This window comes from Watersipora subatra, chromosome 9 (genome assembly GCF_963576615.1).
Source record: "Watersipora subatra chromosome 9, tzWatSuba1.1, whole genome shotgun sequence".
NCBI classification, from domain to species: Eukaryota; Metazoa; Bryozoa; class Gymnolaemata; order Cheilostomatida; family Watersiporidae; genus Watersipora; species Watersipora subatra.
The window spans coordinates 53,133,789-53,149,910 of record NC_088716.1 but is presented as its reverse complement, the minus strand read 5'-3'; the positions used below and the strand labels follow the sequence as shown (position 1 = coordinate 53,149,910).

General features: G+C 34.7%; 1 protein-coding gene across 1 annotated transcript; it reads left to right on the top strand.

Moving 5' to 3' along the window:
- Positions 1-897: 897 nt before the first annotated feature.
- On the top strand, positions 898-9,658 carry LOC137404490 (uncharacterized). Its single transcript, XM_068090712.1, has 6 exons — positions 898-1,028; positions 1,558-1,869; positions 5,113-5,205; positions 6,881-7,038; positions 7,993-8,101; positions 9,015-9,658. Exons 2-6 carry the CDS (start codon positions 1,666-1,668, stop codon positions 9,108-9,110), a joined length of 660 nt encoding a protein of 219 aa, XP_067946813.1. The 5' UTR covers positions 898-1,028; positions 1,558-1,665; the 3' UTR covers positions 9,111-9,658.
- The last annotated feature ends 6,464 nt before the right edge of the window (positions 9,659-16,122 follow it).

The following is a 16,122-nucleotide window of genomic DNA, read 5'->3' as shown; positions in this document are numbered from 1 at the left end:
ACTATGAATACTATTCATACTATATCTTTACAATTGTCCTTCAATTATTATACAGCAAAGAGTGATAATTATCAAAGTTAAAACACTTTAAAAAAAACTAAGCTCAGTGACACCCGGCAACCTCCAAGTAAACTTCCTTTCGCTTCTTTACAAAAGTATAAACTTGATGTTACTTTGTTTACGATATGTTGCGCAGTAGTGGACTTCGACTTCCTGGTTTATAAACACTTTCTTTTGGCATTCCTACTATGATATGATGCAACCTTACATGTATGCATTGGTGATCATCATGAACTAGCTTAGGTCTGTGGATTACTGCTATCACCTTGATCTCATGAACTACAGTTGTATAAACAGCTAGCATCAAGGCAAGTCAAGTTTTTTCTGGGTCTCCTCATTGAGCATATACGTAATTGTATGTATTTCTTTCTTATTTTTAGACATTTTAGTTTTCATTCAATGATTTTAAAAAGATTTACATGCAAAAAGACTTGATCTTCAGTCTGTGACAGGTTTATAGTGCAGAGGGGTTGCTGTCTGTTAATCTAAATTGCCCAGCTCTTAGACTTGTATTAGCAGCATAGTGTGATGTAGTTAAATTGTTTCTGACGCCTTTAGACTGACACGCACGCCTTTAACCTTGGAAGTCTTAATAGATAAACATTTTTAATTGGCTAATTTTTTGTGTTAACTTAATAGTAGCTAAGCTTTAGAAACAGCATGGAGTCGGCTCACATAAATTTGCATTATTTAAATCCTATTTCCTTGTTCATATAAAGTAAAAATTGATTTGCCTAAAAACTTGAAGGGACTTTTTATAGTCTATCCAGGCAGTCTATCTTATATAAGGGTAAACAACGCCTAGGATCGTGATATTTAGAAATAATCTCATTCTGACCAGTCTACTGTTCTATATTGGTTAACGTAACCGTAATCACTATAACAATCTTTGACAGAAAAACGGCACCTGCTACACTTGTCAGTGAAGGCCTGAGTGACAAACCAACGCCTACTGCCATTGATTTAAGGTGCGTATTTTGAGGATTATACTATTCATCAGCAGCTTATAGCTCTCTTGGCATATAGATGTCAATTTATCAATGCTACCACTTAAGTGAGACAGCAAAAAATGCTAATATTATACATAATCGATCAATTCATAATGAAACCATAAATTTATTATGTAAAAAGTGTTTCATATTAGTAATACAATTGTTACAACATCTTTGGCGTCAATTGCGTCATTATTGTCATGTCTTCCGGCCAAGAGATGTCTTTTATATTATTTATTGTTGGATGGCTTTATCTTACTATTGCAACATCTTGTATGCTAAAATGCAGAGATTGAAAATAATTTAAATATGAAAAATGCATATCAATAGACCAATAAATCTATTGGTCTATTTGGTGACTTTGGAATAAATCTATTGGAGATTTATTGGTAGACCAATAAATCTCTTGATAGGCAGACAGTCATGAGCTATTAATCATGTCATTCATTCATAATATCGGCCATTTATTCAGCGATAGAAAACAATCAAATATATACCATTGTAGGATCATCTTCCAGATATTTCCTTAAATCTACAAGAGCGCCAACGTCTGTGAGAAGAGCTCGTTTAGCTCGCAACACTAATTTTTAACTATCGAAAAACATTACACTTCATGATGAACTTCTTTGAACTGCTGATATCCAGTGCTTTATGTATTGCCATGCAATCGGCAGCGCTGCCTCTCCAGAAAGACACAACTTCAAATGAACGCAAGAGTCTGAACCTAGATGAGCGGTCAAAGAGAACAGCCGCGCAAGGAATATTCAATAAATATGCAGCACTTGTGCTCACTCAAGGTCTCTACCATTCACACCAGGTTGGTATTGCATCATGCTTTGAAATACATACGAACCCTCAGCGTAATTCGTCGGTAAATAACTCTTTGTTGGTTGCTATTAGCTCAAAAAGAAAATATGGAGCAGGCTGATAATTGCTCACTTTTTTAATGCCTCTATAGCCTTTTTACAACGACTGGTTTCAGATACCATAACGTTACCTCTACCAATCAATTCATCGAAATTATTGACAATCTTGGTGATTTTATTGTTTATGTTGGGTGATCATCATCTTGAAAACTATCCTTTTATATTTTAAAATTAGCAAAATAATTTTTAATGTGGAAGCGCTTTCAGCTTGATCTTTTTTTCATACCCATAGAAGCTAAAAAAATGGTTATCATGCACTATCTGTTCTGCAAAAACTTTTACTATTTAGCGAAACCAGCAAGAAATACTCATTGTAAAATTAACTGCTTACAATTTTAATTTTAAGAAGCAAATTTCGTTGCAAAAAAACGTGTATGCTTTTTGGCATAGCTAACCGCCATGGATCATCTCATCACGAGAGTGATTATATGGTTGGCAACAACACAAATGTATTTTGGCACTGGTTCTTTAAGAGCTTGATGAGCCATGCATGGATGTATGTCAAAACTGCGTCATTCTAATCCAATAGGTCTTAATGAGCGTATCCTTATAAAAATATCATAGCTTTGTCATTATTACGCCGCTTACAAGATTTAAATGAGATTACTGCGAGTCGGAAGGCAAAAGACCGATTAATTATCTTATCTGTGACATGTTTAGATGGCGCCAGTAATACATCAACTAACGACTTGTTAAATCTACGGTCTATTCAATTAGTTCCGTCAATAAATGCTACATTTATAGACAAAACTGATTAGTAAAGATAACATTATGAATTATTTTGAGATATGTGTCAATATTTTGTAAGGAAACTAATTTCATTTGTACGATGGAGCTTTTAATTTTCATTCATAAAATATATGAGTGATACAGTGATACCTGTTTACATGAGGGCGAGTGTCTCACGGGGCTGTATATTTTTGTCTGAGTTTTACGTAGATTCTTGCAAAATTAAAGAGATGCGCTAGATAAACACTAGTGAAACGCTAATTAGTTTTACGGATTACCAGTAGTAATTATCTTTGGTATAGTTTTAACAAATTAATCTTATAAGCTCCTATTTCTACACGCATTAGTCATCCAAGTAAAAAGTTACAGAAAGAAGAATCAGGATATTCTGGAAAAAATGTAACTTGAAATATTTTGAATACTGTGTCTAAGAATATATGTTTAGGAAAATGGTAACAGAATATGACCTGTAGCCATAGAATAGACATGTGTTTCTTTTTCTTAACACCCACTTAATCGGTAAAACAATAACTTTGTCTAGTGACATGCAGTACCATGCCCTAAGCATCACCTATTTTAGACATCCACCGTAGTAGTTCTTGATCAATACAAGCATGTGATGGACTTATTTTGTCTATTGCTCATTGCGAAGCTGTTAGTATTTTTGCATTTCTTTTCATTACACTGACGCAAGATTATTCAAGTCTTTATTGATATTACCCTCAGTGGCTCACAAGCTGGTCCTCGTTTTATAATTACATACCTGGACTTGACAGAACTTACGCATCTTTCAATAGGATGTGCTGCTGGCAGCAAATACCTGATCCTGTTAACCAAAGTTTTACTCCCTTAAACTGTAGGCTAAATCCTGTTGAGTATTCTGCCTGACGGATTTAGAATTTAAACTCAAAGAATAAACAGGCAAGCAAACAAAGACTCTAGTTCTTTGAAGTTCGCTGACTGATAAAACAACAGTCAAGCAGCGAACATCTGAATATTGACTTCTGAATATTGACTATTGAATCTATATGCAATATTTTAGATTCATAGCTTAAACACGAACTTATGCAAAATTTTAGTGGATTTTATTCAAAAGTATCGGTATTTTTTTGTCATTTGTGATTGTTTTTGATGTTTGAGATGATCTGGCTGTCAGGATGTTTCAAGATTAAAATCAATAAAACTTGATCACGGTTAAAATGCTCACAAGAAAAGTACATGTAAAATGACATCACTAGTTGTTATAGTTGCTATAGTTGATATCAGTTATTGTATTCAAGTTGCAGCATTCCACGTCTCTGTTCTGTCAGTCTTTTTACATCTATAGATGACATAATCAAGCTTTCATTTGATTTCAGTGTTCTTACCATGATCAAGTTTTTGTCAATTTTAATTATTAAACATTCTGGCAGTCAGACCACCTTAAATATCAAAAACAACTGCAAACAATCGAAAAATACCAACAATTTGGAAAAAAATCAACAAAAATTTCTTGTAGGTTTGTCTATAATGCCAAATTACCTGAGATATGCCATTTTCAGTAAATACAAATGTTACCCAATTTATTCCCATTTTAGTAAGACCTAATTTAATTATTTCTTAACAGCTTTTATTTTAGTTTTTAAATGCTTTTACAATTAATCAATTAGCCATGAGGTATTTTATTAACCTATGGTTTCCTTCGCTTACAAGCAAGCTCTGGTTTACCATAAAACAACACTGCAATAGACTCTGCATCAAAGACTTTTGATCTTTTGAGACATCGGTACTGCCCAGCTATGGCATTATGATATATCTCAGTATGATTGCTGATAAATAACATAAATGAATGACACAAACTATGCAGCAGACAAAACAGTGACACATTCAAAGATTAGTTTCCATCTCTTAATATAGAAAACATATTATTATCATCAATAGTTTATTAGCTGTCAAAGCTTGTGGTGCAGAAGAATGTATGATATAAATTTGAATATGCCATGCTTGTCATTTTCATTGAGCTGGCCAATCAATTTGTTGGGATGTTTTTAACATGGTCAATAAGTCGCTGTCAGCCAAATGACTAACAACTCGATAATGGATATTCTGCCACACGGAGCCTCTTTGAACTACATTCTGAATGATCATTTTAAAATATTTTATCTTGGCAATGTTGTCGGCTATTATTTTCATTCACGGTTGCAATAAATTGTTTTTTAATTTGGTCAACAACAGTAAGGGATACGGTTAAAAATATATTCAGCAAAGCAATTGTTTTACTGAGACAGCCTACCAATTTAAAATGGAAACCCGGGTTGAAATATTTCAATAAAAACACCTTTTTTTTAAAGTGGTTCAACATAATTGTTATCTTATTGAAGGAAGTATATTTTATACTGTGTGCTAAAGTCTTATCTTATATTTAGCAAACTGCGAATAAGAAAAAAGAGACAGAGCCAGTTGAAAGATCTGCAAGAAACTTCCCTTTAGACCCAGAAGGAAACCAGAAGCTGGTAAATGTGAGTATATTTTGGCAATGCTTAAAATCATCTATAATTTGTCTACAGTCATAATTAAAGATAACTTTTGAATTGAACTATTCAATATTTGAAAGTTTGCAAGGATATAAATATTTGGCTGGTAATTGTAACCAAAGGCCTTTTGTTTGTAACTAATGATCCTGAAAATGTGCTTCCTATCAACTTGGCTATAGGTGTTCTGAAATGCTACCTGCAGCGCGTTGTCACTTTCTTTGTGTACAATATCAGCTAAGAAAAACCTAACAACCCCTTCTAACAGCAACAAACTTAAGCTATGCCACGAGCTACTACCGCATAAAAGTTGTCATATTTTTATTTGTTCCTTCCTGTCAACCAGCGGAAAGAAATTTTGATGAGAATTCTAGGATAAAATCATTCATTAGTTAGTCGATGAACTCGAGCCAAGATTTGTAGCCAGCTTGCCAGCGATATACGCATAATCTAAAATCAGTTAATCCCAAACATGAAAGACAGCCAAAGAATGTCACGGCAGGGAAAATGTTAAAGGCTATAGTGCCTGCTAAGTCCGGTCTTTGCTCCGGAAGGCTGTACTTACCACCCTCCCTTAGTGAAGAGATTAGAAGAGCTTATATATTCACAAGAAAGCAATCAGCCTTTTGCTAGAGGCATCTAAATCTTGGATTAAACATCTGATCGGAAACGGATGGCATAAAATCTAGCACACAACAAACACTTCATAAAATATCATGAGCATTTCATTGCATGTTTAGCATACCAACAGAAATATTTGTGTTTATTTGTCATTAAATCTGAAACAGAGCAGGTGGCTGCAGGTGTCTTTTTCATATGTAGAAACATTATGTATCTACAGCTATGCGGATAGCTGCGGTGAAAACGAATTGCCATAGGTGGTGGAAAACTTGTTTCAACTAAATGTTTTTTTTAAAGTATGAAACCAAAATTAGACATATTTAGACTTTTAAACAGCTAAGAATAATCCTAATAAATAGGGATGTGGGCTGACACCTCACAATTGAGATTCTGACACCTGGCTTACTAAACGTCATAGGAAAGTATACTTGACAATGAAGTTCCACATACCCGCCCTAGCAAATAGTATAGCAGACAACTACAGTGACAGTTTCATTGCCTTTTTTTGTCAAATGATTGCCGCATTAAATAGTAGAAAGAGTTGCCATGTCTGTCGTCTGCCACTTGAGCTTTTGTCATTCAATGCTAGACTTCTGGGCGACAGTTTTCGTTGTTTTTAAGCTTTTTGTCTCATATGTTTCAAATATTACTACATAAAAATCTGAACACTTCATGTTTAGCTGTTTTAGATCAATTCATCTCACTTCACCAAAAACAAAAAAATTTGAGCAAACTTTTAAGTAATACATTCTAATTTGCCGAAACTCATGGATTTAAACGGTTTCGGAACCATAGAGCCAAATTCATCAAAAGCAAGCTTACAGACTTGAATTCTGTGTCCGCTTTCACTTTTGTGACGATTCTACATTTGTGATGATGTTTTGTGATAGATTATACAAACCTCTCTTGTTTTTTTATTTTGATGTCATTATAAAGACCTATACAAGGTCAAAGTTACTCAATGCCGAAATAGACAGCGTATAGCCGATGGCAGCAATTCAACTATTGCATAACAAACTATTTTTCCTGTGTTCTCTTACAGTTCTACGCTCCAACAATCAAAGTGACAGTTCAAGATGGGGCTAAAACTGAAAATATATCGGTGGCCATGGAGCCGGATATGTCCACTTATGACACAATTTTGGCAGCTGAAACTTTATACAGATATAGACATGGAAGGCAAAGAGTCAATCCATTTGGGTAAGAAATTTTTCACTTTATCTCTTTGTTAGTATTTATTGAACGTGTTTGTAAACTTGGAAGCAATCTGTTTGTCATGCGCAATATTGTTCTTGTTTTAGTAATTCTGGTAAAAAAAAACATAATCTGTAAGAAATATAGGGTATTGATGATTTTTTGTGAATATTGTGAGCAGACAACCTGTAACTTCTTTTTGGAAAAAGATGCTTGTCTGTCAGGTGAATTGTAAACCAGCACGAAGCTGCTACAACAGATAACACTAAGTAGGTCTTCTGTGATGCAAACCAAAGCCATTTTACTGCTGATGTTGCGTGAACATTTGCCTTTTTATGAGTGACGTCGTTAAGTCATTACACATGTTCAGTTTTAGCACTTATGGCGTCAAAGTTTCAACAATTTACAACTTTCAAAGGAGTGAGTGGTAAAGAGTTAAAGCTATCCATGTGATGAAAACAAAATGTAGTCAACTTCAGACTATTTGTGATGCTTGACACCTGTTGACACCTGTTAATACTTAAATGAAGGATTAGTTTTGGTTGATTTTATTAATAGCATTTCTAATCGTGCGACTCTGTGAGCTTTAACCAAACAGTTCTCACACGCATGAAAAAGCAAAAACTGCTGCCTGGTCATTGTTTAGTCTTTTAAGCAGTATTAGAAAGCTTAATTTTCTGAAATCTTCTAGCAGTGTGAAAGCATTTATAAACGCAAAAAATTGGAACAAAGCCTAACTTCTTGTCGAACCTTTGCTCCTTTAGTACTAAAGTTCTGTGTTTTTTCTTAGAAGATTCTCATTCTTGCTATTAATCTCAGGCATTGAGGTGGTATAGTATATGAGATTTGATACTTTATTTGGCAGCGCCGAGGCCTTTTACATGGCTACCTTCTTCAACCTGATTGTTGCACTTCAAGTCAAACTTGCTTTTATATCTTGTATATTATTTCCTATTTTAGCCCATCTCTGATGATCTATGATAACGGCTCTAAAGCCTGTGCAATCCTAGAAGATATCGGAGGACAGGCAGGAAGGTGGACCATCTTAGTGAGAGATGCGAATCAGCAGGTATGGAAACACTCGTTCAACACATTTATCTTGCAGGTCTGCATGAATAGTATGACATCCACCATACATATGATGTAAACACTTTGAAATATTAATACTAATCACTGACAAAAACAACAATATGGATAATAATATTACTACAAATAATATTGCTTTGTTTAGGTTTGCAATGAGGGAAGATTTTAACTAGCTCAATTTTTATCTTCAAAATGAAAGCGCTGCCAGGTCTTAGGCTAAATAATTATTCACAGTTGATAGCATTAACCAACTAGGTTGACTACCGCTAAAGGGTGTGATTATCAGCTCTTTGCGCGTTCAGTTTTGAATTAGCCAAAATCGCATTATATTAAGCATTAGTATATTAAACTGGTACAATTGTGTGAGTACAAAATCTGGTCTTGTTTATTTTTGGCTGTTCAAATCTTTGAATATTACCAAATAATCTGTCGAAAGAGCCTTCGTATGACTTCATTGACAGATGCTAAAATAGATTAATCTTCAAATGTTTTAGTCTTCTTCAACTCCCACAGCTTTTCTCAAGAGCACAGCGGTATAATTTGTGCAATTTTTGAAAATAAATGAAGTGTCATACATTAGCATTACAAATGTTCTCAATAAAAGTAGATGGAAGAAAAACTTTTTTTAGCTTTAAATATGTTGTATATAATCGCAAAACAAGTTGTTAGTTTAAAAAAATTTAGTTAGAAATTTGTCTCAATTTTTATTAACTGTGTGAGAAAAACAGGCGTGACAAACAAAAGCAAAGCCTCCCTGACACCCAATACTCATTTATGATTCATCCACTGTATTATCTTCCTGAAGCTTCATATCAATTTACTGAGATCCTCAGCTTTCAAACATTTGTTTTGGACGTTCCCAGTTTGCTAGCTATAGCTAAATTCTTTGTATGCAGATTATACATGAGGACATCTGCATACCCAGCCGAAGAATGATTGTCATGAGGCCTGGCTATACGCTACTCATTCAGCCCTTCCAGTTAGACAACTGATCCGCTGCTGTCGGCAAGTACAATAGGCAGCAAAGGCGGGGCAGGGCAGCGATGATGTAAAAAGGTGAAGATCAAGGCCAAAGTAAAGCAGGATATCACTAGCCTTCAATCAGCGTATTCTTTAACATTTCTATATACCTTCAGAACAACTGACAACTGGCAGCTGCATGTTATGTTCTAACGTACAGAGAGTCCTGAAAAGGTCAAAACAATTAATTAATCGAGCAAAAGTCTTCACTCATCAATATGATTGCCAGCATGATGTATGTCTACACTGACAATAGACATAGGTATAAAAGCTTTTGAGCTATCTAAGTCATTTGTCAATTCGCTTACGTTTCCTCAAGAGTGCATAACTCCGCAGCTATGAATTTAATGTATTTTCATCCCACTCCAACCTGAGTGCAATTACCTCTCATGTTTCAACAATCTCTCTATTGTATAGTTAGTGAAGTTCTTATATTGTCATAAGTTTTATATTTATTAACAGTTTTGTTGTGTTTTATTAACTAAATTATAGTTTATTTTCTATCGTAAATATAATTAAATGTTAATTACAGTTTTTCACAGTTCCATTTGTTGAAATATTTTCAAGGTTGAGAAATAGCACCATTTGATCTGTTAGTGGAATATTATATTACTCCGAGATATCCCAGCAGAACCCGCCAAGTCTCAAAAATCATCCAAAATTAGTTTGTCAGCGTTTCTTACAACAATATTTTTGCTTGCCGACTTTGAGAAGTCCATGAGAAAGTTTAATCGTCTGTTAATGAAACAAGATAACTTTATTTAACGCTAATTGATGGCTTTTCAGTTCAACTTTCTTCTATTTTCTTGACCTACGCATCGCTGTCACAGACAGACGCAAGCGGAACTGATGCTATTGAAATCATTGATTAACGTTTCCGACAGATAATTAGTAGACCAGTCTGAGACAGAAGATGACATCACCAGCAATATTCACTTCACTAATTCGACTTTTTGACCACAGTATTTAAAGCAACTGTTCTGTTCACAACACACCCATTTATTTGCATAGAAGGAAGTGGTATCTTCCACAAGACTTTCCAAAGTGTGTCATACTGGATTATACTAAGCAGGCGTTGAGATTATTGAGTTCTTTGGGTTATGAATTTACTACAGTAAGTAAATGAACAGCCATTTGAGTAGGAAAAAGGTATAGCAGAGCATGCCTTCTAATAGTAACTGCAATGAACATATATTTAAACATAAATAATATGTAAGACAATCACCAAAGAGCCAGCTTCCTTTTGGAGTCTGTAGTAAAATGAGTTGAAACATTTATCAATAATGTAATATTTGTTGAAATTTAACATAAATAGGTTTGTTCATAGTTATTAACTGATTGATATTTAAATCGTAATAAATACTAAAAGCCTGACCATATATATATAACACATAAAAGCAGAAGTACATATTCTGAGGCAAAAAGGCAAATGCGGGATAAAATGGCAAACACCATTATCATACGCGGTTAAAAAGTGTGATGGAAAATTTACACTTCTATGAAAAGCTAGCATCCTGGCAGTCCTATGAACCGTGAGAGATCGTCAGATGTAATACCTAACAGCACAGTTATATTAAATACGACAAGATGATACAGCAAGGAGCAGGGGTTAGAGTGCTAGTCTACCAGGTTGAATGCCATGGAGTTAACATCTTTTTGGAAGTCATCTTTTTTCCTAACCTCTAAGCATGGCTTCAAGCAAATGTACAGATATAGCTCTTATTATAGTAAAGATTGCAACAGGAATAAAGTTTGATTGAGCTTGACATATGTGAACTTGTATTTGACACGAATTTCTGTGTTTAGCTAATGAGCAATAACTTCCTTGTTGGAGTGTGGTGCTAGTTTTCTTGGCTAAAGAGGGCCTTACAGATTTGCCACATCAAGTTTCTAGCAGTCATGACACTTTGGCTAGTGTTTCATAACCTAACATAATGACGCTTTCAAAATGTCATCATACTATTATGAAATCAATAAATTGTTTGATTTCAAGCGTTTGTGTGGCAGCAGAGGTAGTTAAAGTTTCCTAATTTCTCTCCGCTATCATTATTTGGTTTGGCAAAGAGATAAAACTTCATAGCATTAGGTGTACTCAAGAACTGGTACCTTTGCCAATTATGGTTAAAAAGGATAAAGTAGGGCAAAAGGTGAATCATCTTGGACAACAAAAGACAGGTGACAACAAAGAACAGGTGACAGGCTAATATATTATTTTGTATGACTACTCCTAACTTGTTTGAAACAGTCTGTCAGTGCTTCAGTATCTGAGGGTATTTTTTTTAAATACTAACTTCACAACTCTAAAATATTTATTGCTGCAAATTGTTCAAAGTTGAGGCTACAATATTATAGGTTACATTTTGAGTTATGACATAAAAACCATGCAAACGGAATTTTCCTGGATCATGGGAATATTTAAATAACTTTTTGAGTCATTGCTTTGATAGGCCTTGCATAAGCTATTTTGTTATTTATCATGTTTTACTTATCAATTTTAGGCCTATAGTAAAATTTAAATAAATGTATTTATAGTTTTGCATCTGTTGAATTGTTTGTATGATGACTCTAAAGCTCACAATATATTATTAGCCAAGTTTTTAGCCAGAGTCAATGCTTTGAGCAGGTACTGCTATAATTTATGATGAACTTTCAAAAGTGACTCTCGAAATAGTTGCTGAGGCTATATTATATAACCGCAAGAGCGCGAACTTTAATCGTTTGTATCTGTAAGCACCCATTTTAATAATGCTTGCACCTACGGTTTCACTAAGCTTCTCACTAATTGCTACTTGCTGGCATATATTTGTAGGATTAACCAGGTTAAACTACGTTAACAACTTTGAGGTTGTAAAAACTAATGCTATGCAAACAAAGTAGGCCTACTTACATAAGCGGTGGTTTTTTGTGTGAAAAAGCGCAGAAAGATTTAGGGTTTTAAACAGAGGAAAAAAGAAACTTTCTCATAAATGCACGGTCTAGCAACAGCTTCCTAAATGCACGGTCTAGCAACAGCTTCCTAAATGAACTATATGAATAAATTGTCAATAATAAACTACATATATAAAATTAAAATTAAATACAGACTATATAAAATAATACTGTATATTGTTTTTATTTTAATACCGGGTGCGCATATGACATCAACGTTCAAAGGCTTCCTAGTTGCTAATACACGGATATTATGGAGCTGATGTGCTATTTTGTACTGGTTGGCTTATATAACCAAGGCTTATGCGTGCATAGCATGGAACAAGCGTGTAACCATTCAAGCTAACAGTATGGTATACAGAGCCGTAATCCTAGCAGCACTGTTATATGATGCTGAGACCCAGACAGGGTACTAAACAAAAGTAAAGAGACTGCACGCAGTCATGATGAGACAACTACGCAGCGTAACGAACTTCACCTGGAAAGATGAGGTCAAAAACACCAAAATCCAAAGACAGAGTAACCTCACATCTTTGCTGGACATTCTGATAAAAAAAGCCCTAAAATACATGTAGTTAGGACAAGGGCACAGGATGGGTCATGAGTGATTGCCAAGACAGCTGCTATATTCACAACTCTACAAAGGAACAAGGAATCAGGGTATGATATGAGGGCTGAAATACAAAGATGCAGCTGATCGTAACATGAAGTTGGGGGAACTAGACACAAACAGAAGGCAAGAGAAGGTAGAAAACAGAGTTGCATGGAAGTCAGTGATAAAGTATAAACCATAAGACAGCCATTGTTAAACGACCGGCTGTAAGAGAGGTGCTTGCATAGCATTCCAAATCACATAAAATGCTGGAACTATTATTGATTGGCTTTACCTAGACTTAGAGATATTATGATAGTTTGGCACTGCTGTTCATGTACCACGCAAATCCATAGAGGTAACATAGCAGTGCAAGGCTGTTGTGCATATGCTTTACATAGCCCGATGATTATACCTTACATAGCCTTAGAGGCAGCAATAAAGCGTCGGATTGCTGTTTATATGTTTTTTATATATGTTATTTATGTAAGGTATATATGTTATATAACATACGTTATATATGTTAATCTATATTCATAGATTTAAAGAAGACATGACACAGTTTTAAAATCATATGCATTAATATCCAAATAAACAGATATAACAGCCAGCTGCGAATAATATGTGTATAATAATACACTATGTCCTCAATTTAGTAATGCTCAAGTTACTGTTGCTGTTTTACATAGAGATCAATGTTTGTTATGAGATTTTTTTGTTTTAAAGTTTTTACTCTGATTGTGATGCTGTGATTATAGAACTCTAACGAAGTCAATGGTTTATTAGAAGCTTTCCTCAAATGTTTGTTTATGGGCTTCAATAGAAATTGTTTGTATGTGTAACTTTATATTATTTCAGAATATTTGACTAACGATTATTCAAGGTAAGATAAACACTGTTACGCAATTATTAGTATTCCTCTCAATGAGCAAAGATAAAATGCATTAATATAAAATGTATATATTATAAATACTAAATTTATAATCAAATTCTTTTATATTTTAGTAACTGCTGAACAAATTTTTGTCTATTAGACAAACAGAGAGGCAGGCTTTATTCCTGTTGGTTTTTATCAAAATAGTAAAGATTTACGGTAGGTATTTTAAAATAACTTATTGTAAACAAACTTTGAATTTCACAAAAGACTAAGGGCTTCCGTTACACAGAGAACAACACTTCAGTGTGTCCAATGCTAACAGATAACCTTGGCTATTGACAAAAAACTGTTATTGTTCTTTATTTTTGCACAACCACATATGACTCACATCAATAATCTATGAGCAATACTTAGGGAATGACATCACTTTTTTCATGTTGTAAAACACGGATGTCCGACTATTTCGATCATAAAGGCCAAATTCATTCGATGAGTTCAAACCGCAAGATGTTAGGCTTTTGTTACATACAATGTGAAACACAGTGTGATGCGTAAGTGGACATTGTGTACTCCTTTTAATTGATGTGAACTTACTCGTTTTCTACATATTTCTCAGCAATGTTGTTGCAAATTGCTCATTTGAGAAGCTGATCTAAAAAGAGTAATAATTAAGCATTGCTTTCATTCAACTGGCATGAATATTTCCTTTAGCCTGTGAGACAGCTTTATATTTTATTATATAACCTGAATGTGAGTATGGCTTCATAATCATAATGTTCATAGGCTTCATAATCAACAGACAGTATTTCTATTCTGATATGAACTGTGCAAAGCGTTGCGATGAATTTTCACTTTTTGTGTATTTTACGAACAGACTTATAGTGTTTTCAAGGATAACTTCAGAGACCCGTGTGATAGGACAAAAATAAAAAAATTAGTTGTTGTGAACCAATCAGCTCAGTGTCTAACTTGTCATCTTTTTCAGCCATCACTCGCCATCAACTCTCAGTTCCGGTTTAACTTCACATCAAGTGTCTTCTGTTCGTTAGTCAACTTAAGGCTTAGTCTTCACGCAACAGAGCACGACTCCCACGGAAGATTGTCAATGAGCTCTCACGGCCTGTCAATAAACCTCACGCCTTACTACGTTTTATTAACAAAAAGTGCATGTAATAAAAACCGATAAAAGAAGGAAACATCTTGCAAAGACCCCTTTTATCTTCCCTCTTACTGAAAATAACATGAAGGCTATAGCAAATGAGTGGATTATGACTGGAGCTTAGAATTCCAAAGAAAGTTTCAACATCTACTGACATTACATCCTAGAACTTATCAGACAATGAAAGACTTGTAGACCAGTGCTTCTTAACCCTGTTGGTTTTACTGAAGACTACCAGTTTTATATGTGCTTTCACTAAACCATTTTTTATTAAAAAATAAATTATAACTTTTTTCGCATTCAAGACATAGATGGATGTTTCACTGGTGCTCAAAAAGAACCGTACAATAACATCACTGAGCTCAAAGAACAAAATCAATACAATGCATAAACTCACAACAAATTACATATCTTCTCATGAAGACATGGCTTTGCAAATCAGTGTTTATTCTGCTGTTGTTTTTGAGAGACCTCCATCAAATCCACGAAACTGACTCACTAAACTCCGAGGGTTTGATAGAACTCAGGTTAAGAACCACTGGTCTAAACACATCGTAGTTAGTGGATCGCAAGAAAAAGGTTATTAGCAGAAGGAGATCAACTAGCGGTTTCATAGCTTAAGTAAAACCTTTGTAACTATGAGTTTATGTAAAGAACACTGACGTAGGTCTATACTTGAGCTCAATGTAAGCAAGCTCGTGAATGAAGGTGTCAATCATTTAAAAGCAATTCCAAACACTCGTATAATGAAAGATCAATCTATTCCTTCACTTAATCTACTTTTCTATAGAATCACATTTTTTTGTAAACCCAATTGTCTCTATTTATCGCTGCAGTGAATAGCAGATTTCACAACAAAAGAAACAGTCACAGACAGTTCAGAATTATGTCAATGGTGGCAGGTACAAAATCGCCAACAATTTCTCAACTCTTCCCGGATCTTCATGGGAAAGCTTAAAGAGGAAACGGTTACCTATATTTCATCAGTTCAGAAATAGAGTGCTTTAAACAATCATTCATAGGAATAGGGTCTCGTATAGTGATCTTCCCTTTAAAGATGAACAAGGAGCAGCGCTGTCTCACCGTAAACCTTTGTGAATGGTTGCAAAATCGAGTAAGCTGCTTTGGTACCCAAATCGCTGCTCTTCCCAATTAGCCAATAATTTATATGCTAGTTCTGTCTAGTATAAGATCATTTCTTATTCTCTTCAAAGTTGCCTTAGTTCCTTATAGGTGGTCTGTATTCCCGTTTGCACAGTTGCGAAAGTGTACTTGAGTGGATCAGTCTAATTCTAGAAAACAGAATTTGGCAGCTTAGCGGGCGGGCAGACAGAAAAGGGAAAAAAAGAGGTGGGAGAGGGGGTAAGAGCCATAATGGGCAAGAGGGGAAAGAATGGAGAAAGTAGGTAATACGGCAGAGAGAGAGAA

Bases quoted from the DNA above. Each gene is read 5' to 3' on its own strand.
- LOC137404490 (XM_068090712.1), top strand. From the start codon at position 1,666: ATGATGAACTTCTTTGAACTGCTGATATCCAGTGCTTTATGTATTGCC. The intron at 1,870-5,112 runs GTTGGTATTGCA...TCTTATATTTAG, and splicing joins GTCTCTACCATTCACACCAG to CAAACTGCGAATAAGAAAAA. The intron at 8,102-9,014 runs GTATGGAAACAC...CTTTGTATGCAG, and splicing joins TGAGAGATGCGAATCAGCAG to ATTATACATGAGGACATCTG.